The following is a 23,600-nucleotide window of genomic DNA, read 5'->3' on the forward strand; positions in this document are numbered from 1 at the left end:
TTTGCAGCACGTGGGCTCTAGATGAGGCGCGCAAGCTCAGTAGTTGTGGCGTGCGGGTTTAGTTGCCCCGCAGCATGTGGGATCTTAGTTTCCTGACCAGGGATCAAACCTGTGTCCCCTGCATTGTAAGGTGGATTCTTTACCACTGGACCACCAGAGAAGTCCCCCGCTCCTTTTTAAATAAAACATTGTTCACAGTTGGTTGGGATTTAATATATTCAATATATAGTGGCAACCGAAAGAAACAATTTAGAAACTATTCTGATATAAATAAGGGCTCTTTGCCACTCAAACCATTCTTATGAAGTGGTTCAAAACAGGCTGTACCTTGAAGTGACAAACCTCAGCCCAGAAGAACAGCAGGAAGAGAGGGGACCTGAGAAATGCAGAATGCCCCGTAGAAGAGTTCCTCTCCTCACCCAACCCAGACATGAGCTACCTCCTGCTTGGAGATTTCACTCTGGCAGGACTGAACTAGCTAAGGGCCCTCTGCATGTACGAGCACATTTTCACATTTGCTTGACCCCTGTTAAAAGCCCTCTTCTGGAAAAAAAAAAAACCCTCTTCTGCCTCTAAATGTTTGCCCTCAAACTAAAAAATGACTGCCAGAGACATAGTATCTTGAAGTGTTTTCTATTTTTGTTGACCCTTTTTCTTTACACATTCACAGGGTGGGCTCAGAGAAATGAGCTCGCAGATCCAGCCCCGACCCCAGACACACGACCAGCCTCTAATGAAGTTAGAGGCACCGCCATTGGGGTTTGCTGGCCAGCGTTTGGACCACACGATCCAGTACCAACCTGAAGATGCTTCTTGACCATCTCATCACTTATCCCCAGGTGCCTCTGGCAGGCCCCAGTGTTACAGAAGCAGCCGGTTCGCACGTGGATGTTGTGAAGACTGGCCATTTTATCCACCTGCGGGTTTAATATATGACATGGAACCAGTGTTAGGAGTGTCCAGTTTTACTCTGATTGCCTGGGAAGGAGTTTCAGATCCACACTTGGACCTCTCTTTCTTAACAGTAAAATGAAAATATGAGCTTGGAATTTTGCTCTAAGCGGCCATGATCTATCGTGGGTTTACTAAATACATTTTATAAAATGTTACTGATAATTAAATTTTATCCAGCTGGGTTATAAACATAGGCCTGAGAAAAGTGAAAGATATCAAATTCACACCAAACTCCAAGTTAAGAGCTCACATGTAAAACAATCTGATTTCTTAAATGAGCAGACATTTTTCCAAAGAAGACACACAAATGCCCAACAGGTACGTGAAAAGGTACTCAACATCACTAATTGTTAGGAAAATGTAAATCAAAACTGCAATGACATCAGCTCTCAAAAATCTAATAGCGAGCATCTAATATCACACCTGTTAGAACAGCTATTATCAGAAAGACAACACATAACAGGACGTGGAGAGAATGTGGAGAAAAGGGAATCCTCGTGCACTGCTGGTGGGAATGTAAACTGGTGAGGAACTATGGAAAACAGTATGGAGGTTCCTTAAAAAATGTAAAATAGAACGAATTGCTGGAACTTTGATCCAGCAATTCCACCTCTGGGTATTTATCCGAAGGAAATGAAATCACTGTCTTGAAAAGATATCTGTACCCCCATGTTCATTACAGTATTTGCACTAGCCAAGAAATGGAAACAACTTAAGTATCCATCAAAGGATGAATGGATAAAAAGTATGTGATTTATAAATATAATTATTCAGCTATAAAAAAGGAAATCCTGCCATCTGTGACCACGTGGATGGACCTTGAGGGCATTATGCTAAGTCATAATGAAAACTGCTAAGAAATGAGTCAGACAAAGACAAATACTGTATGATCTCACCTACATGTGGAATCAAATCAAAATTCATAGATACTGAGAGCAGATTGGTGACTGCCAGAGGCAAGGGATGGGGGTCGTGAAGGTGGTCAAAAGATACAAACTTCTAGTTCTAAGAAAAATAAGTCCTGGGGATGTACTGTACCGCATGGTGACTATAGTTAACTACACTGCATGGCGCATGGAAAAGTTGCTGAGAGAGTAAGTCCTGAAAGCTGTCATCACAAGAAAAAAACATTGTAACTATGTGGTGATGGGTGTTAACTAAACCCGTAGTAAATCATTTCCCAATATACATATATATCGAATCACTGCACAGTACACCTAAAACTAATACAATGGGGCTTCCCTGGTGGCGCAGTGGTTGAGAGTCCGCCTGCCGATGCAGGGGACACGGGTTCGTGCCCTGGTCCGGGAAGACCCCACATGCCGCAGAGCGGCTGGGCCCGTGAGCCATGGCCGCTGAGCCTGCACGTCCAGAGCCTGTGCTCCACAACGGGAGAGGACACAACAGTGAGAGGCCCACATACCGCAAAAAAAAAAAAAAAAACTAATACAATGTTATACATCAGTTATATCTCAATTGGTAAACAATTTTTTTAGTAAATTAATCTTTGAAAAGAGAGCCCACATGTCTCAAGGGAGATTCACAAAAATAAAATCTGAGGGCGGCTGGGACGTGGGGCAGCTCCTTGGCATCCTCTGCTTCCGGGTAGATTCCCAGAGCAGGAATTAGCAGAGCTACCAGTCAGAGCAGCTCTGCCTCAGCTCCCAGCCCAGGCTGCAAACATTACTGTGTTGACACTGTGTGTTATCGATTTGCTTTCATAATGTCTCAGACTTTGGGTTGAATCACAGAACTAACTGCTACTCAATCCAGAAGTTCCAAGGCTCTTTCCCGTCCCCTGGAAGCTAGACAGGTGATTCGTAGTCACAAGGCTCAAAGGTGAGCTGGCACGAGGGATGTTTATCCCAGCTCTTCCGTTTGTGGGTCCAGGGCTCCATTCTCCCAAGGGCCTGGGGGCCCAGTGAGGGTCCTCAGCCCTGGTGACTCAGGTTAAACTTGGGGGAGTGCCCTAAATGCATTCAAGGAAACAAACACATCTTGCCCAGTCAGAGAAGCCTTTGAAACTTTTCTCCCTGGGAAGTACAGGTGGGGGACACAGACACAGGTCACCAGGTGGTCAGCCTGGCCTCCCCGCTAGGCAAGCGCAGCGGTGTTACCTCCCACACACCCTTATGGGGACTACACTGCCTTCCCTTTAGCCGTCTCCCCTGGATGGTCAGAGTGAAAAGAAGCCACCTCTGCTGGTGAAATCCAGGAGTTCCCTGCTCTCTGAGGTGAGACCTGGCGGCACCACTGGGTCTGGCCTACTCCACCTCCAGGATCAGGTGGTCTCCATTCAAGGGGCAGCCCCTAGGAAAGCCCCTCACTCCCTGACCCCAACTCCAGCCAAGCTGAATGAGAAGTCTCCCCCACCCACCCCGTATCCACTATTCCAGCTACCACAGCCACAAAACAAGCAACCCAAACCTGGTGGCCGAAAACAATAACCATTTTATTGTGCTCACGGCTACAGCGGGGTCAGGAATTCAGAGAGACCCCAGAGGAGATGGCTTGTCTGAGCTGGGAAGACTAGAAGGCTGGGAGCGACATGACATCTGGGGCTGGAATCACCTGGAGACTCAGCTTCTCATGTATGCGTCTGGCCTCCAAGCCAGAAGGGGTCAAAGCAGACAGTCACCATCATGCCTGCTTTTGGCTTCCTCACAGCATGGCCGCTTAGTGTAAAACTCCTTACACAGTAATTCGAGGCTCCAAAAGTGAATGCCCTGGGGAGCAATGCTGGTGCTGCGGGGCCTTTTCTGACCCAGCCTCCAAAGCCAAGCAGTGTCACCTTCTGTAGCATTCTGTTGGTTATGAGTGAGTCATAGACCTGCCAAGATTCTAAGGGGAAGAGACAGGGACCCCACCTAGAAGAGCATGTGGGTGGAAGAGGCTGTTTCGGCCACGCTTACCCTTCATACTAATTTCTCATCACAACTTCATCTCCTCTCACCCTGAGACCTTTGGAATCCCACACAGGCTCGGCCAGTGACCAGCCAGGTGAAGGAGTTGGCTGCTGGGGCAGGATGAGTGCTGCGTCCAGGGAGGGTGAGAAACCGGCCTGACCACAGTGCAATAGAGCACTTGCTTCATACCAGCTCAGTGCTAAGGGGCTGTGTATCGTAACTCATTTAATCCTCGTGACAACCTATCAGCAGGGAAGATTGTTACCCCCATTTCACGGAGACTTGGGGAGCTTACATTAACTCACCCAAGCTCCCAGAGCCAGCAAGAGGCAGTCCAAATCTGAACCCACCCTCTTAACCACTGGGTAGACTGACTTCCAACAGAGGGGAGAATGCAATTCGGAGATTTGGATGTCAAAAACAAGAACCCAAAATCTTCTCACAGAAGGCTCAATTCTTTCACGCATCCCTTGAAAAAGAGACAGCCAGACCCAGCCATGATGCCATCTGATCTTTCCGAAGGCCCCCCAAATCCCTGCGGAATTCCCACATGTGAAGGAGCCCAGGAAAACCCAAGATTCTCCCGGGCCAGCACAGCTGGCCATGCCTCAGCCTCAGCCTCCACTCATGGGATGAGCTTCCTCTACAAAGGCACAGAGGGAGAAACTCAACCTGTGTGATGCCTTGGAGAATGAAGGTCCTGGTGAAGTCAGCCAGGCACCCAGATAGGCTCCCTGAGGGGGAGGGGGAGTCTTCCTCTTGAGGCTTCTCTGGGCAAATGGAGGGGGGGGCGGTTCTTTCACCACTGCTTGGGCCAAGCAGAACCCTGTGGGCCCACTACCCCCCCGCCAAATACAAAGGCTGCCTCTTATTTGTCGAAAAGCTGAAGTCTCGCAGGCCTCCCAGAGTCACAAAAGAAAAGGCTTGAGCAGTTAATGATTAGGGCAAGAGAGTCACAGACTCTGTGTCTGATGAAAGAATGGGATTAATGCTATTGCTTGTAATAATCTATATCTTTGTGGGCATAGGAATAACTGTAGCTTGCTCTGCCCATATATGTGAGCGGGCAACTAAAACTGTCAACAAAGAGATGCTACAGACCCATGTCGACGTCTTTACTCTAAGATCTCAACACCTTCTCTCAGCATGAAGCAGTTACAAAAGATGGACCTTCACTCCTATTCCCATAGAAATGCAACGATGTCTGATAGTGGGGATTTGTAAGCAGCTCTTTTGCCCCTTTTCTGTTTGTTCATTTCTGTTTTCCTCAGACAGACCTTAATTGTAAAAATGAGATCACTAGGTAACATTTAACCTAACTCCGGACTTCTGCTCTACTGAATGTACACAGTGCCTTGCTTAACCGGTTGATTCCTTTCCTGGATTAAAAGGTGTAAGAATGAAGAATGAAGTAGTTAAAGAATGACTGACTCTCTAATTAAGTAGTTAAAGAATAACAGCTTCCCTGTTAGCAAATTTGCAGGCGGATAACAGGGGCAAGAGAACATCCAATTGCAGGTGGACCATGAGGACAAGACAGTACCAAACGAAGATCAGAAGTCAGTGGGTCTGCACGCAATGGAAAGATGATGAAGAATCTGATCTCCTACCTTAATGGTTAACTGAGACTCTTTCCCCTTTTTCCCTTTAAAAATTGTCATGGCTGAGCAGAATCTTCGGAGTTGGTCTCCGGACATGAGTCCACTTTCTCCCCAGATTGCCAGTTTTTCTGAATAAAGCACCTTTCCTTTCTACTGACACTTGCCCCTCGATTATTGGCTTTTGAGTGGTGAGCAACCCAACCTGAGTTTGGTAACATGCCTGCCACAGCACACTTCATGGTCGTTTGTCTGCCCTCCTCCACACCCCTGAAAACATACACTTATTTTAGGTTTGAGAACGAAACTTATTGTACCAATAACCTAGAATAACATATTTGAGAAGGCAGACCTTTGGCCCCGATGCATTTTCCACCATCCTTCAGAAGCATTTACAATCGCCTGCTTCTGAGTGGTGCTGGGCTGTGTAAGTGAGGGGCAGTGTGGGCTGGGGTCTTCACAGTCAACTCACCCAAGAGACAGCTTATGGTTGTAGAGTGTTGGCCCCTGGACACCAGTGAGAACCAACATTTCCCCCAGAGAATATTTCTCAAGTTGGTTCCTCAGAGAGTTCATGGCTATTCAGAAGTGGGGACAGGATCCCATGAGAAATGGATTTTGTTTGAGAAATGGATTTTGTTTGAGAAATTCTGGGTTTGACAAAGGTGTATGGAGATAGTGGCTTTCAAGGGAAGATGAGTACTATCTTCCAAATTTATGTGATGATCAAATCTGCTCCTCATGGCAGTTCTAGAAACCCGGGCTCTGAGAAGGGCCTTGAGCTCCCCATGCCCCGTGTGTGACAGCCCACCTGCTGACCACCTAGGGCCATGTCTGAGTGCTCAGTGTGACTCCAGATTTCTTAATGTACTGGGCAGTGACCAGCTTACTCAGCTGTGGTAAGGATCCAAGCAGTTCCCAAACCTGAATTGTGTTCATGAGAAAATACATACAAAGGGTATATCTACAGAAACTACTTTATAACCAATCTACCAAATCCTTTGAACTCATAATATGGATGAACTATGGCAGACATAAGGGCTTTTGTGCTACTAAGGACATCATTCCTACTTCATTAAAAAAAAAAAAAAGAGTTATGAGTTCCAAGCAACATGCAAACAAATGGTGGTAAGAGGCTCAGAATCTTGTGTAACACTATGGTATGGTCTGACGTATCAGTGGGGCTACCAAGCTGTTTGTACATGAAACGGCATCAGACAGGCTGTTCTGTCTACACTATTTTAGGGTGTCTTCCCTTGCTGGCAAGCTTCAGCTGTCCCCTCCCACTGCCATCAGAGACTCGACCTCTCTCTTCCCATTTGAAATTGATCACCTGTGGCTAAATAAGGAGGGCTGAAGAACTAAATAGCTGTGCTTGCTAGAACAAGAGTAAAGAGCCTCTAAGGAAGGACCAGTGGCCTCTCCAACAGTGCACAGGATTCATCATGGCTATTGCAAAGGCCCAGAGGCCTTGACTGCAAATTTCAGGGCTCAGAAAGGCTTCAGAATTCCAGACAAGAGTGATTCTTGTCTGTTGTGAACAGGTCAGCAATATGAAAAGAAAACTCACCTGGGAGTAACCAATGATGTTCCCATTGTCATCGAGCACGTTGAAGCTGATGACCGGACCCTGAACCTCTGGGCTGCTGAACTCAGAGTCGCTGTAAATCTGCACGACAGGGGCTCCATTGGGGTACCGGAGGGCGGACAGGGCGGTGTAGGTGTACTGAGCCAGGGTAAAGGTGTGCTGCCTGATGTTCTCCATTCCACCTCAAAACAGTTATGAAAACAAAAGGGCATCATGAACTCTATGTAAAATTCACTATCTCATTTTTAAGAAAATGAGATCATTATAACTGGCAAACTTGGACCTCATATTAATGATTTTAAATACTTGTAAATAGTTCATGGTACTGCCCACATGATAAATGATTAGGTCATTGGTACCGAACGACAGTTTACCACTGCTGCTTCTGTGGAATTTTTCCATAGGAATTGTTGTAGTCATCTTCCTTTTTTTTTTTCCCAGCTTTTTGCACTTTAATGTGTAATACTCGAGGTACAAGAAAACTGCATCTAACATTGTCCTAAATCAAAGAAATCAGATCAGTCATCAAGGGCTCCAGAGTGAACAGCATCTTCATAACCTCCATGCTTATTGTCTTTGCTTTCTGGGTATAATTTAATAAGATCATCAATTTGAAGGATGGTGATTGCAGCTTCAGTTGCAACTTTCAAACTCTTAACTTTACCTATGGTTGGTTCAAACACCCCTGCTTGTTTGTTGTCTCAGGGTTTACCATTGACCAAGTCAAGGCCAATCCATTTTAGATTTTTGCGTTCTGGGTTAACTTGAGCCTCATTATGAAAAGCTCTTAATTTTGCAACCAGATCTGTGGAGTCTTGGGCAGCATTAACTGCAAGAGTATTAGGAATAACAAGAAGAGATCTTGCAAACTCGGCAATAGCAAGCTGTTCCCAGGAGCCCGTGCTGGTACGTAGTTTTTGAGGTGTATGGAAAGGGCTGCTTCTACTGCACCCTCACCCGGAGCCACAGATTTCGACTCCAAAACTCTTCGCTACACAAAGAGCTCCCCCTCGTCACACATGAAATCATTTGCCCCACGTAAGATGACTGACGCAGAGGTATGAGCCTCAGTGCTATTTTAAAAACAGTGAAATTCTTAAATCAATGCTTTAATAAGTCCATGCAGAAATTCACTCTAAGTGCCTTGATGAAATCCTGCTTACACAGGACATTTAGACATGCAAGCAATGTCTAGACCATGGAGAAGAGATGAAATGGTTACTTCACCTCAATTTACAATGGCCCAACATTATTTTACCCCATGTGTATAACTGCTTATATCATTGAAAGACTATAGCAGCCAATAAATGGGAAGTCATCTTCCTTTAAAAAACAAAATGTTACTTAAGCATTCAGATAATTTAGACCCTTTGGTAACAGATTGCAAAAATGTACAATTTTGTCTTTAAATGTATCTCATTTTTGCTGTTACTGTTTGTTTACATTAATGTTTAAATCTTTTTTTTTTTTATTTAGTTTCTTGGCCACACCGCACAGCATGCGGGATCCTAGTTCCCCCACCAGGGATCGAACCTGCGTCCCCTGCAGTGGCAGCTCGGTGTCCCAACCACTGGAGTGCCAGGGAAGTTCCCTAAATCATTTTAATATTATACAAAGCAGTTAAGGATACTTGCTATAACATGGATGAACCCTGAAAACATTATGCAAAGTGAAACAAGCCAGACACAAAAGGACAAATATTGTATTATTCCTCTTACATAAGGAGCCTAGAATAGGCAAATTCATAGAAACAGAAAGGAGAATAGAGGTTACTAGGGGCTGGGGGAGGGGAAATGGGGAGTTACTGTTTTTTCAGTTTGGGATGATGAAAGTCCTGGAGAAGGATAGTGGCGATGGTTGCTCAACGATGTGAATATACTTAATGCCACTGAATTGAATATTTTAAAAGGGCTAAACTGGTACATTTTATGTTATATAGATTTCACCACAGTTTTTTCTAAAAAAGAGCCTAACTAAGTAGGAAAAATCAGGGTTTGCCTTACTGTGGGGCTGATATTGTCAATCTGCCTTCAGAGGTGCCCCTGGCTGTGTCAGACCCTCTCACTTGTGGTTTGGATACCTTGCTAGTATCTGTCCTTGAGAAAGTGCTCGTTTCTCAATGTCTATCTTGATTATCTCCTCTTTGTCTGGATGATGCCCACTCACCTCCCTGCATTACTGTCACGACAGCCCTCCTATGAATTCTGTCTGCCCGCAGTTTTAGGCTTAGGCTGAGGACCTAAGGGTCCCCTTATGACGAGACACACACATACAGAGAGAGAGAGAGAGAGAGAGAGGGCTGCTTAACTGCTAAGCCGCGTCCCTGGTTCACCATAACCCCATACCCATGTGGACGGTACAAGCAGTGTCACCCCGTTCTAGAAGCTTAGCCTCTGACAGGAGCGTCCAGAGCGCAGCAGGAGTGAGGAGTCATGGCTCACCAGACAGAGGTTCTTCCAGCCTTGTGCCTTGTGCCAAGCCCCATAAGATGGGAAGTGGCATCCATCTGTGTGTTAGCCTGTGGGGAATGTCCCCCACCTGCTCACACACCCCAAGCACTTGTCAGGAAAGAAAACACGTATCATTGCAAAGGCCAGCAGAAGAGACAGTGTTTGGGGGCTCAGGGTTAGACCTTAGCATTGCCTGGGTTTAAACCCTAGCCCTCCCAGGTTCCAGCTCCCTGGTCCTGGGGAAGGCATCCAACCTCTCTGAGCATAAGCTCCTTCGTGGTCAACGTGGGCTCATCATAAAGCTCCCCTGTGGGAAGACCCAGCGAGGTGAGAGCTAAATAAGGCCTCAGGATCTGTAAGCATTCCCAGTGCAGGGACCAAGGAGGGCTCCTCTGCGTCTGTGAGATTATTAATCTCTGGATTTGGAATGTCTATCACTTGTTAAAATGTTCTTTTAACCGACCAAAAAAAAAAAGGTCCAGTTTCTCGCTCTTGCCTCAGAAGTCATTTCTGGAAGTTCTTTAGAATCAGCTTCATCGGCATCAGGGCAGAGCTGCCATGTGCCGCTCACCTGCACAGACTCTCTCCTTATCCGAATCCCACCCAGGCCAGGGCTCCCTCGAGGACACGGGCAACAGGAAGCAAATTCCACACAGATAAAGAGGTCCACTGACCTGTGAGGCGCTCTAAGACATCGAATCCATGTTTTAGCGCTATCACGTCAAGGAAGGAGATGGTGCCATCTTCAAATCTGTAATGGTGGTGAGGGCGATGAGGTCAGGCTGCGGCTAACTCCTCCGTGTGCATTTTGTATATGTGACAACGGGGCTTTGACTCTAGCCTTAGCCGTAATCTATGGAGCCCTTGCCTCTGCTGCCTTATACAACGCTGCTCTCCCCTCTCCTTCTCAAGACAGAGGGCCATGCACACCAAGACATGCCGGCTGCCTCTGGGCCTGACCTGGTCTGCAGCTTACTTGGGATGGGCTGGCAGCGGTGATAAAGGGCCCTGAAAGACAGTCACCACCTTGGAAGACTTCAGACTTGACAAAACCTCAAGTGCTGTGGGCTCTGGAAATGCTGCCCTTGACCCCAAGAGAGCACCACTGACAGGGCATCAATCCAGTCAGATCAATTGTGCAGCCATGAGGTTCTTGACAAGAGTCTATGATTCTGAAGTCTATAGGACCACAGCTATTATAAGGCTCTCAATAAACTTCCTGATTATCGTTATAATTATATTTGCATTTTATAATTATTCATTTAGACAAAATCCTCATCAAATCTTTACTGTCCATGTACTGCATGCCGGGCACTGTTCTAGGTGCTAAGGATACAGCAGTTAACGTGACAGGTAGGATCCCTGCCTTCACAGGGCACAGAAACAAGGAGTAACAAACAGCAAACATGCAGGGAAGCCAAATAAGCATCAAGCCGGGGGGTGACAAGTGCAATGAAGTTGCCTAAGCAGGAGGGCTGGCGGCTGCTTTAGATGAGACGGTCAGGGGAAGTCCTCTCCGAGGGAGATCATTCAAGCAGAGACCGAGTGGAATTAAGGGAGCGAGGGAAACTGCTCACTTTTGAAAACAGTTTTGGAGGGAAACAGAGTTCCAGGGAGAGGGTGCAGCAAAGGCCCTGAGCAGGTAGAGCCAGAACAGCAAGGAGGTCAGTGAGGCCAGGAGCAAGACAGCAAGGCGGAGGGCTTCACCCTGGATGAGACGAGTGGCCGGAGGGCTCTGAGCAGAGAGGAGTGGCGATGGGGCCTAGGTTTTGATAAAACGCCTCTGGCTGCTTCATTAGTGAGGGGGAGGCCTGGGGCACAGCGAGGAGTTTCCAGCAAGCATCCCACAAAGGGTGGTGACAAACAGCAGTCTTTATGCAAGTTGAAGTTTTCAATGGAAATACCGTGCTTTGTATTTTAACGCTCTAGGGATAAGAGTTGCTCAAAATATCATTACCGGAATGTTAATATCCTTATAAAACTAATGGTAATTAATAGATATACAGAAGTAATAATGAATCAGTTGACAGTTAATTGACCATTAATAAGTTAGTAACTAATGACTCCTTAATAAATTAAACATGATTAGGCAATAATGGCTTCTGTCATTAATTGATCAATAATAAATAATTATTGATTGATCAATAATTAACAGACTCTTAGGGGAAAAGGGAGGCTTTTTTGTTTCCATCAGGGGTTGTTTCTCACTGGGTTATGAAACAGAAAAGGTCAAGAACAGGGTTCAGATGCATGTTCAAGAAACGTTTGAGTTCGGTATTAAACCTCAAGCTCTAGTGCTAGGTTCACACGAAAAATATGAGGCTTCTCATGGTAAATAAATACATTCAGCTTTCTGGGAATCTTGGTGCAGCACCTGCCATAAGGCGATTCACCCAAATTGAAGGCAAGAGGTGGTACCAGCCCAGCCCGCTCATGCCGTGCCTGTAATGAGCTGCTCCACTCCCCTAGGTCTTCAGGTGCCCCTACTGACTAAATAAAGTTTGGGTTGTCATTTTGTTCTGCCTTTAATTTACATGATGCTGTGCCTGTCATTCTTTTCTCACTCGCTTATATTATATGCTACGTTATCACACTTGGATTCAAAAGGTTTTACATTAGCTTTCCTGTTTTAGAATCGCGCAACTATGGAGAAGTCCTAAATGAAAGAGACATCAGATAGCCTCATAGCCTATTGATGCCAACTCAACCTTGGTGCTTCACCTACATTAGCTCTAAAGAACTGTATCCTTTTAGAGATGCACTTTATAGGAAAAACAGAAGGTGCAGAGATCAAGTCACAGGCTCCTATTCCCACAAACAGTGTGCAGTGGAGCCAGGATTCACTCCCCAACGATCCAGCTCCAGAACCTACACTCTAGACTATGACTCTACTGCCGAGACCATGCGCCTACCTGCAGGACCCTTGAGTCTGCACCTGGGTCTGCGGGGGATCTGAGCCACCTTCCCATACAGGCCCCGGGGCCTTCTCAGGCACCAGCAGAGTGACCAGCTCCTGGCCCCCACCTCATGGTATCTCCCACTGTTGGACCCAGTATAGATACTAAAACTGTTGGACCCAGCAGAACCCTGGGTCAGCTGCCATTTTCACCCTCTCATACCTTCAACCTTACGGTCCCCAGCCACTGGCATCTGGGGGATTCCTGGGCACGAGCCACACCGCCTACCCCTGCACGCTGAGAATGACACATAGACCAACAAACCCAGGCAAGGAGCTGCCAGCCCTCAAACTTCCTTGGTAACCCCTGGGAGGCTCACAGAGGCTGCTGTTAGCTGTGCCCCCGAGTCTGGTGGCCTCTGATTTAACTGGTTCCTCTTGCTGACCAGAAACCAAGCTGAGCTGATACTAGCTGCTGAAATACAGCTATACTGTCAACATGTATGCACACCTGTTCCAAATGGCACCATCCTTTTAAATCACTGCTTCAGTTGCTGCCCCCTCATGTCAGTGCTGTGGCAAAAGGCCTAGGGCCCATCCTCCTTACTCCCTGGAAGGCCTTCATCTCTTCTGCTCGCAGCCCTTCCCTGCAGGCCCTCATCCTCCCACAGCTGTGGAGAAGCCCACACACAGGGCAGAGTTCACAGCCCGCTGTGGCAGCTCCAGTTGACCTCTGACTCCCGGATCCGGGCCCTGCCACCCAGCACCTCCCTTGCAGCATCCTACAGGTGGCATAGGCCAGACCCGAGCCTTGCTGAGCTCCAGCGGCCACTCCCATCGCCGGGTTACCTTTCAGCCACCGACTCTCTGGGGATATAGAAGTCTTCTTCTGCAAGGTATGCAGCGGCCGTGCCTCCTCCAAAGTAGGTTTTCCTCAGCAGAGGAGCTGAGCGGCTATTCACCAGCAGGGCGCCCAGGCCAGTGGGGAAGCCAAAGATCTTATAGAAGGAGAGGGGGACAAAGTCTGCCCGGTGAACCGACAGGTCCAGAGGCGAGGTGCCCACGTAGGCAGCCGCATCCAGCAGCACGAACCACTTCCCGGGCCCGCCCACGGGGCACATCCGCCCGGATTTGACCTCTTCTATCCAGGACAGGGGGTACCTGGTCCCGGAAAAGTTACTCTGAGCTGGGTAGCAGAAGAGATGCAGAGGCTGGCCGTCGGGGTCGCTGGCAGCGGTAGCCTCCTGTTCTTCCGCCAGCCACATGTCCTCTGGCCTGACTGGGATGGAAGTGATGTTCATGGCCGCGACGACCTCCCTCATGCCCACCACAGACGTGTGGCTGTCAGTGAGGTAACAGAAGTGACTCCCGCTGCTTTCTGGGCCTGGGGGCACCCACGGGAAAGCCTCTGCCACCAGTTTAAGAGCAGCTGTGCTCCCGGCCGTGAAAATCACAGTGTAGTCCTCTGGGGAGGAGTGGAAGTGTGCCAGGATCCTGGAAGAGGCACAGCATCAGGGAACTCCTTGGTTTCCCTCCAGTGTTAAATGTTTGGAGCTAGTTGTATTTCAACTAAATGCGACATCTGTCTACCTTAAGAGCTAGGAAAAAGCCAGATAGGGTTTGTCACATTGTGAAGTTAGGGCAGGGGCAGAGGAAGTTGTGGGAAGGGATGGCAAATGGGTGCAAACCAGCAAAATCACCCAGCCTCCCAAATCCCCACCCCCAAATGGAGAAGACAAAAATCCACAACTACCCTAAACTCAGTTGAAAACACCCCTTCTCAGTCTACTGTCTGGCTCTATCATAACAAGTTTTCAATCATCAACTTGTTTAACACTGCTTTTAATACGGGCAACCCTATAGCAAAAGAGTATCATTTTCAAACTGGAAATAATTTGAAATTGTATAGATTCAAATATCTTTAGGTACCACCTAAATTATTTGCCAAAAACTAATTAATTTGTTATGTGCAAATATTAGTAAAGGGGGGAAAACTGAAAAAACAAGATGTCTAAATCTGAAATACGAAAAGAAAAAAAAACAGAGAAAGCGTTTTTTTTTTCTCCCTGAAAAGAAGACTTAGGAACCTGGGTCACTCTGGCCCCCAGGAACTCTGGCACCAGCCCAGAGCCACACACAACAGCTTGGGCACCTCAGAGGTGCCTACCTGTGCTTCTGGTCGGCCCCGCTCTGCACCTGCTCAGCCTCACCTTCCTGTCCTCTGACCCTGATGGTTATCAGCGTGCATGTGTGGCCATTTAGCTGAACATGATCTTCCTGAAACCAGCTCAGAAGATCTGTGGGATGTGGGCAGGTGGTAGGAAGTCCATCCACCCACAGATGCCACACAAGTTGGCGCCTCTGCTGCTCACCTGTAGCGCACCTGCTCCACCGTGTCATGGGTGAGCTTGCTGCTGCTGTTCTGGCTGTGAGGATTACCTGTCAGGTTACAAAGACAAAGCCGTTGGGTCACTACTTATAGTCTCTCCTTTTTTTTTTTTTTTTTTTTTTTTTTTTTTTTGCGGTGCGCGGGCCTCTCACCGTTGTGGCCCCTCCCGTTGCAGAGCACAGGCTCTGGACGCGCAGGCTCAGCGGCCATGGCTCACGGGCGCAGCCGCTCCGCGGCATGTGGGATCCTCCCAGACCGGGGCACGAACCCGTGTCCCCTGCATCTGCAGGCGGACTCTCAACCACTGCGCCACCAGGGAAGCCCTATAGTCTCTCCTTTTGTGTTCCTCCAAAATCGTCTCCCTCAGTTTCTCAAAATTTAAGCAAAAAAAATATCATAGGACCCAGCCTTCCCCAAGTTCCAAACAGTAAATTTAATCAGGGAAGTGAGAAAATGCAGTAAGAAAGGAAAAGTCAAGCAAGACAAAATAATAATGGTTTAGCCATTAAACAAAGTCAAGGACCTTTAGTTCCTCCTCAAGGGCTATAGATAAGATTCCTGGCCCTGTCCTCTGAGCTATTTTATAGATACCAAAACCCACACCAGGTGGGAGAAGTTAACTGTGTGCTGTCCCTCCGCAGTTCTCCATTCCCATCTGCACCGCTCTCCTCCCCTCCCTGGTTCTGGGCTGCTTCCTGAAGCCACCACAGGGTCGTGGCTCACGCTGGCTCACCCTGTTCCTTCTGCCTAATCTGCCCTCTCCTCTTTTCCGAGTGAATTCCTGCTCTTCCTCTAGCATCCGCCCCACTCCTGTAGAAGCTTTCTGTGACACTCACGCTGCCAACTCACCGTCACTCTGCAGATACAGACCCCCATAGTGCTGGGGCCTTTTGGTCACAGCCCTTTGCTCAATTGATAATTTACCTTATTTACATTTTACACTACTTTACTTTTCTTTTTTTTTTTTTAACATTTATTTGGCGATCACTTGATTGAGGTCTTGTCTTTACTAGACCATAGTCCATGAAGGCAGGGACTATATTACTTTGTTCCCATTACAGCACCATGCCCCCAACACCAGAGTGGCTTAATAAACATTTACAGGGTGAATGAATGAATGAATGAATGTTCCTCCTGCTGTCCCACCCTCTGCACTGTGCTGGTCCCACAGGGTCATCCCACCACCAAATATAGCACCCCGTGCCCTTCCTGCCACTGACCCCTTCTTCTGGAAGGAACCTGCGTGTCCCTGGGGCAGTCCCTCCCACCCAGCAGCACATGTGCTACAGGGACTGACCCTGGGTGCTTGCTTGCCTGACCCCCTCTCTCACGGGGCTTACTCAGCTTTGTGTGTTCAGCACTGTCCCCGCCTGTTAATGTGACATTTTATTAAGCATAGATATATTAGCTGAATGTAGTTGGCTAACGTTCAGTGCAAAATCAGTTATGCTGTGTTTTTCTTTACCATAAACATTTTCCATGAGATCTTTAGTGAAGCTTGTAAGCTGGCTCTGGGGGAACAGCGTGGCTCCTGCATGGTCAAGATAGACAGTTCCTGAAAGAAAACACAAAATAAAGCTGGGATTATTCTTCAGAGGTATTCCACTCATCTCACCTAGATCTAGTTTGTGTGACCCTGGCCAGCGCCCATATGATGTGTTTAGACGTAGCACCAGGCCACTGATTTCTCCCAGCCTTTTGACATGCATCGTCTTTTTTAATATTCTTTCTCTTATTCTTTTCCATTAAGGTTTATCACAATATACTGAATACAGTTCCCTGTGCTACGCAGTAGGATCTTGTTGTTTACCCATCCTGTGTATACTAGTTTGCATCTGCTAACCCCGAACTCCCAGTCCTTCCCTCCCCCATCACTCTCCCCCTTGATGTGCGCTTCTGAATTCAAGTGGAGGCATGAGCAATGGAAGAACTGCACTTTCAACATCTAATGACCCTTAGAGCCCTGAGAGCCTTCCTGATGAACCAGCTCTCTTCTGAACCTGGGAGAGCAGCCCACACAGAGGAGAAGCCCAGCGGACGTTCATGCTTCAGGATGGCAAAGCTATTTCATGTTGTGACACACACCCTCTTCTGGAATTTCCGCGCAGCTTCCCAGGCTGTCAAGCCCTGATTCTACATTTCCATAGTGAGTTCCAAAGTCCTCAACCCTACAACAGCTGTGACAGCTTCGGAGATGACTGGGAATGGCTGTGGTCTTTCCAGTCTCTCTCACAAACAGAGAAAGGTAAATTTAGATGACAGTGAGATACCAAGCGTTACCACTCAGACTGCCCCAGATCAAAAGGATAACTCACTGTTTGGGTGAGGGTGTGGGGAAACAGGTCCGCTGTTACACGGCTGGTAGGAGGGTAAACGGGTGCAACTTCTTTATGGACAGAAATTTAGCAATATCGCTCATGCTTTAAAAATGCAAACTCCCTTGACCTAGCAATTTGTCTTCCAGCAATCTGTCTTATAAATTGTGAAATGGTCTGTCAGTGAGGACATTCAGTGCAGCACTGTCTGTAAGAGCAAAGGGTTGGAAATGACTTAAATATCTATCAACATGTATTTAAAATAAAGAATTTGAATACACCCATCTAGTACTGACATGGAACAAACTCCAAGATATGTTTTCAAGAACATACAATATGAATATATTCATTCATTCTTTCATGCATTTAACAAATATTTTTTGTTTTGTGCAGGATGGATTTTTCATTTATTTTATAACAGCTTTATTGAGATTAATTCACGTACTGTAAAATTTGCCCTTGTAAAGTTTATGATTTAGTGGTTTTAGAATATTTGTAAAGTTGTGCAACCATGGCCACTATCTAATTCTAGAACACTTCATTCATCCCCCAAAGAGACCCCATACCCATGACCACTCACTGCCCAGATCCACCCAGCCCTAGCCCCTGGCAATCACCAATCTATTTTCTGCCTCTATAGATCTGTCTACACTGGACATTGCATATAAATGAATCATACAACATGTGGTCTTTTGTGTCTAGCTTCTTTCACTTAGTATAATAATTTCAAGTGCATCCATATTGTAGCATGTATCAGAACTTCATGCCTTTCTTGTGACTGAATAGTATTCCATTGTATGGATATGCCACATATTTTGTTTATCTATTCATCTGGTGATGAATATTTGGGCTGTTTCCAATTTTGCCTATTATAAATAATGCTGTTACGAATATTTGTATACAAGTTTTTGTGTGGGCATATGTTTTCTCCCATTTGGTTGGTTCTTTCACTTTCTTTATGATAGCCATTGAAAAAAATTTTTTTTAAATTTTGATGAAGTCCAATTTGTCTATTTTTGTTGCTTGTAATTTTGGTGTCATAAGAAACCATTGCCTAATCCAAGGTCCTGATGATTCATACTTATGCTTTCTTCTAAGAGTTTTATTCTTTTAGCTCTTATATTTAGGCTTTGGCCCTTTTGAGTTAATTTTTTAATACAGTGTTGAAGAGGGGTCCAACTTCAGTCTTTGGTGTGTGGATACACCATTTAAGAGACTATTCTTTCTCCTGTTTAATAGTCTTGGCATCCTGTTGAAAATAAATTGACCGTAGATGTATGGGTTTATTTCTGGTCTTACAACTCTACTCCACTGGTCTATGTATCTATCCTTATGCCAATGCCACATTGTTCATTGTTTTGATTACTATAACTTTATGTAAATCTTACTTACCTTTACTTTTATGGCAGTGTAAGTCCTTCCACTTTGTTCTCTTTTTTTCAGTAATTTTTATTTTATTTTATATTTTGGCTGCATTGGGTCTTCGTTGCTGCACACAGGCTTTCTCTAGTTAACGGTGAGCAGGGGCTACACTTCGTTGCAGAGCACGGGCTCTAGGCGCACAGGCTTCAGTAGTTGCAGCATGCGGGCTCAGTAGTTGTGGCTCGCGGGCTCTAGAGCACAGGCTCAGTAGTTGTGGCACACAGGCTTAGTTGCTCCGTGGCATGTGGGATCTTCCTGGACCAGAGCTCGAACCCACGTCCCCTGCATTGACAGGCAGATTCCCAACCACTGCACCACCAGGGAAGTCCCTCAACTTTGTCCTTTTTCAAGATTGCTTTGGGTATTCTGGATCCTTTGCATTTCTATGTGAATTTTAGGATCAACTTGTCAAAAAACTGTCTGGGATTTTGATAGGAATTGCATTGAATCTGTAGGTAATTTGGGGAGTATTGCCATCTTAACAATATTAAGTCTTCCAATCCATGAATACAGGATGTCTTTCCACTTATTTAGGTCTTTTTTTTTTTTATTACTTTTTTTTGCGGTACGCGGGCCTCTCACTTTTGTGGCCTCTCCCGTTGCAGAGCACAGGCTCCGGACGCGCAGGCTCAGTGGCCATGGCTCACGGGCCCAGCCGCTCCGCAGCATGTGGGATCTTCCCGGACCGGGGCACGAACCTGTGTCCCCTGCATCGGTGGCAGGCGGACTCTCAACCACTGTGCCACCAGGGAAGCCCTATTTAGATCTTCTTTTATTTCAATGATATTTTGTAGTTTTCAGTGTATGTCTTGTACATCTTTTGATAAATTTATTGCTGTGTATGTTATTCTTTTTGATGCTTTGGGAATTGTTTCCTTTATTTCACTTTCATAGTGTTCATTGATACTGTATAGAAATTGAATTGATGTTTGTATACTGACCGTCTATCCTACAACTTTCCTGAGCTTGTTTTTTCAGTACTAATAGCTTTGTGTGTGGATTTTTTAGGATCTTCTGTATACAAGATTATACTCTCAGCAAGTAGAGATGCTTTACTTCTTCCTCTCCAATCTGGATGTATTTTATTTCATTTTGTTGCCTAATTGTCCTGGATAGAACTTCTAGCACAATACTGAATAGAAGTGGTGAGAAGAGACGTCCTTGCCTTGTTCCTGATCCTAATGGTAAATTTTTCATTCTTTCACCTTTAAGTATGATGTTAGCTGTGGTTTTTTTGTAGATGGCCTTTATCAGGTTGATTAAATTTCCCTTTATTCCTAGCTTATTGAGTGTTTTTATATTCAAGAAATATTTACTGAGCACGTACTGTGTTACAGGCACTGTTCTAAGTGCTGGGGACATAACAGCAGACAAAATAGAAGCTGGTATGATAATGACAGAGAAAGACCATAAACAAATAAATATTAACTACGTCAGGTGGTAAGACATGTTATGGCTCAACTATGTAAAAAAAAAAAAAGACATGTACACACACATATAAATATAGACAAGCACTGGAAAGGCAAACAAGACACAAAGAGCAGCAGTTGACTCTGGGGTGGCCATAGTGGTGGCAACTGGAGTTGGGGCTGCTCCCTGGGCATTCTTCATCCTCTTTTGACACCTCTTGAATTTGGTACCATGTTAAATGTATTACCTAGCCAAAAAAATTAGTTTTAAAATAATGTTCTCTTTTACTAAAGATTCAGAAATAGAAAGGTACCACACCATAAGAAAGGCATTTGTCCACCCAGCATCAGGGAGACGCTCATGGGGAGCATTAGTGTCGCTATTAGAAGAAGTAGGCAAACGACCCCCAAGCCAATCAGCGTTAGGTCTTCAAGAAAGGGAATTCCAGGGTCTCTTCTGGCTCATGCACCTTCAGTTCTTGGTTCCATGCAGGGTGAGTGACCATCAGTCAGCACCCACAGGCTTTAAGAACCACTTGAACCACAACTGTGTAATCAATATGCTCTCTTCACCAAAACAAGGACATTCCCATCCAATGGGTTATGCAAAATATTTCAGCACTTAAAGGTTAAGCATTTAATTATCCAGAGCAACCACTTAACCAGACAAATTCTCAAACCTGCAAGAAAACTTTTGGGGTGGGTAGGGCTCAGGGATAGAAAGAGGAGGTGAATCTTACGTTATTGTGGTTTGGTTTGCTTGTTTTTCCCTGCCCTCTTTCTGGTTGGTTCGTTTCTGTGTGAAAAAAGAGGGGGCTATGTTCCTAGACTCCCAGCAGCGGTAAGGGTGAGTTTATAGTCCACAAAGTCTACTTCAACCATAATGTAGAGGAAATGCTGGGAAATTGTACTAGATAGATAGATAGATAGTAGATAGTTAGGTAGGTGGGTAGATAGATAATCACAGAACACTGTCACAATTACAGTAGATGTTAAAGGGCACTGAAGGCCAGCCTGGGATCCTGGCTATCACATCTAAACTTTACATTTGAGGAAAAGGGTGCTGTTCTCTGAGAGACAAGAAGGAAACAAGGAGGGATCTACTTTCTACTTTCCCAGGGTAGTATTGAGAGGAGAAGTCAGCCAATGATGGGTGTGAGGGATGAGAGCTGGAGGGGATTAGGGGATTAAGTAGGAGTGATGCTGAAATAATTACCTACTGTACTATAACAGCTTCTGGGATTTGCTTCAAAAGAATGGGGAGACTTTCTCAAGTCCTCTGCACCTGTGGGTATTCATTCTGTAGGTGTCTCTATTTCTGTGGGTAGGAAGTTTCTATAACCAAAAAAGTTCAGAGAGAAAAGGAAAGAGAGAGAGAGACAGACAGACAGAGGGGGCACTGTCTCTAGCAGGTGAATGGGCAACTAGGAAGATCAGAGAGGGAGTGAAGAGAGGCTGCCAGAGGGCCCCTGTCTCCTCCCTTGAGCTTCCCTACTTAAGTATAGATGGGGCCACTCGAGGAGGAGCGCACAGCCCTTAAAGCTCCCAAAGGTGGGTGGAGGGGGGGGTGGAAATCACGTTCCGGAACATGAGAAAATGACCCAAAGAGCTGAAGTCAGCTACCTGATAACTGAAACATAAATCATGGTTGCTGCTCTGCCAGGAGCAGGCGAGCGGCACCAACTGTTCACCACGACAGAATAAATACACCTCAAATCCCAGTGCCTGGAGCCACGACCTGCCCACTTACCCGGCACCCCTCCCAGTTCAAACAGCAAGCCCTTCTAAGGCTTGGCGAAGCCCCTCACAGAAGGTTGCTGGAAAAGGATGAGTCCCGACCTGGTGCGGAACGCCCTCCCGCCCTGCAGCAGTGGGTTGGGAGGACCACTGGCCAGATCAAGTTTGTCTTCCAATTTAACCTGCCTGTTCCGCCTTGCGGAACTCGAAGGCACGATAAGATCCCGGTCCTCACATCCAATGTACTGGCTCGTCCTGTACTTAAAGTTCAAATTGCACGGTTTGCTAATTCTTCAGGTCCCCCAGCGAGCTGGACTTCCGAGGCATTGTTCTGCCTACACTAGTGAGAAAAATGAGACTTCGAAAATACAAACTGCTGGGAGCCATCCCAGCGGAGTCTGGAGCGCAGTCTCGGGAAGCTCCTGCACGGCGGCCGCAGCCCCTCGGTCCCCAACCCGCGCGCCCTCAGAGTCGCTGTCCCAACCCCGCGAGCTGGCCGCCCGTGCACCGCTCCCGTCCCCGGGCAATCACCCGAACAGTCACGGCCGCCTGGCATTCCTGCATTTTGCAACCCCGGTTCCAGTTGGAACTTTAGAGCCGGGTGTCTCGTGGCAAGCGAAGGCAAAAAGAATCCTCAGCCCTATTCGCAGAGGGCGGAGACAGGCGGCAAAGGACCACTTTGGTCCTACATCCCTGGAAAGTCTAAGGAGCAAGAAGTCTTGGGGTTGCAGATGGGACCTCAGGGAGCCGCGTCCACAAAGAGAACTCGTGGACACATCCCTCCAGGTCTTTCGATTCAAAATGGGTCCCTAATGAGGTAACGCCGCTCCCGCCGGGAGTAAAAGTTCCTTCCACGTCGGTTCTAGAAACCGCGTGTCCCCCACGGCCTCCCGGCAGGCCCGGCGCAGCTGCCCCCGCCGGTCTCACCTGCCAGGCGGCCGAACTCGCGCTCCCGGAGCTCGTGCAGGCTGCGCCGGCCGTACCCGTAGACGAGAGGCTGCGGGCTCGAGTCCAGGAACTGCGCAAAGGCCAGCAGCTCGGTCCCCGACTGCCCGGCCCCGCCAGCCATGACCCAGGCCTGAGCGCCGCGCAGTCCAAGCGGGCTGCGCCGGGGAAGCGCCCGCCGCGACTCCGCCCCGCCGCGCCCCGGCCGCGCCTCCCGGCCAGCCAGTGGCACCGCGTCCCCGCCGAGGGGCGGCGCCTCTCCCGGTAGGCCGGGCTTGCCACGGGCTCGCTGACTCACGGAGTTTCACTGCTTTCGGCCCTTTTCCCACCTGGGGGCAGGGGGAGGGAGTGCCAGTGATTGTCTCTTTTAACTGCTTTCCAACGGAGTCCACGGAGACACCCCCAGACCCTTGGAACACAAAGTTCTAGTTTACGGTACCACGGAGAGGCTGATGCAAGATGCAACGAATTGCTTTTTGCTGCTGGGCATCCTGGAACCTGGCGATCCTTCCCGCCGACTCTCCCTGGCCCGAGCCCAGCGCAGCGCCCAGGAGCCTCACTCTCCGTGGAGGAACCCCAGTGTGCGGGGCGGGGCGTTTGCAAGGAGACTTCCCCAATTGCTGTTCCCCAGTGGGGCGTGTGCTCGGCGTTTCTGAGAATGTGGCTGAGCAAAAGGTGGAAGAGGAAAATGATTGGGGACCGATGAGTTTGGTTAATAAGGTCGCGGCAGGTGGGCACCGTCGGGGCCCGGTAGCTCCAGTGTGACCCAAGCAAAAGCACCTCCTCCGCTCCGCCAGGGGCCTGCATCCCAGGACACCACTGCCTCAAGTGTGGAGAGGCGGGCCAAACCCACGGGCGGGAATTGCCCGGCCCAGTGTGAGTGTGGAAGCTGGTGGGCAGGTGGGGGCCGGCTTCCGGGGATGGAGTGAAAGGTACTGGAGGCCCAGGAAAGGTGCCCGAGGTGAGGGGAGGGCTGTGCAGAACCCGCATC

The 23,600-nt window shown here is 47.5% G+C and overlaps 1 protein-coding gene and 1 non-coding gene across 4 annotated transcripts in view; both read right to left on the reverse strand.

Annotated features, from left to right (window-relative positions):
• MOCOS (molybdenum cofactor sulfurase) overlaps positions 1-22,857 on the reverse strand; it is a 65,600-nt gene extending 42,743 nt beyond the window's left edge. Inside the window, exons 1-8 of one of the 3 annotated variants that reach the window (XM_032603362.1) lie at positions 22,592-22,721; positions 17,097-17,304; positions 16,247-16,336; positions 14,765-14,831; positions 13,242-13,886; positions 10,171-10,247; positions 7,029-7,228; positions 801-917 (exon numbers count right to left, since the gene is read on the reverse strand). In XM_032603362.1, coding sequence (XP_032459253.1) covers positions 801-917; positions 7,029-7,228; positions 10,171-10,247; positions 13,242-13,886; positions 14,765-14,831; positions 16,247-16,262 — 1,122 coding nt within the window. In that variant the 5' untranslated portion in view covers positions 16,263-16,336; positions 17,097-17,304; positions 22,592-22,721. Of the gene's footprint in view, positions 1-800; positions 918-7,028; positions 7,229-10,170; positions 10,248-13,241; positions 13,887-14,764; positions 14,832-16,246; positions 16,337-17,096; positions 17,305-22,591 lie in introns of all 3 variants that reach the window. The other 2 variants (XM_032603361.1, XM_032603360.1) reach the window with 2 other exon arrangements.
• LOC116739415 lies at positions 8,232-8,361 on the reverse strand. Its single transcript, XR_004345586.1, has one exon. It is a non-coding gene; the product is annotated as a small nucleolar RNA SNORA20 (small nucleolar RNA).
• Positions 22,858-23,600: the final 743 nt, after the last annotated feature.

Source organism: Phocoena sinus, chromosome 14, assembly GCF_008692025.1.
Source record: "Phocoena sinus isolate mPhoSin1 chromosome 14, mPhoSin1.pri, whole genome shotgun sequence".
Lineage (NCBI taxonomy): Eukaryota > Metazoa > Chordata > Mammalia > Artiodactyla > Phocoenidae > Phocoena > Phocoena sinus.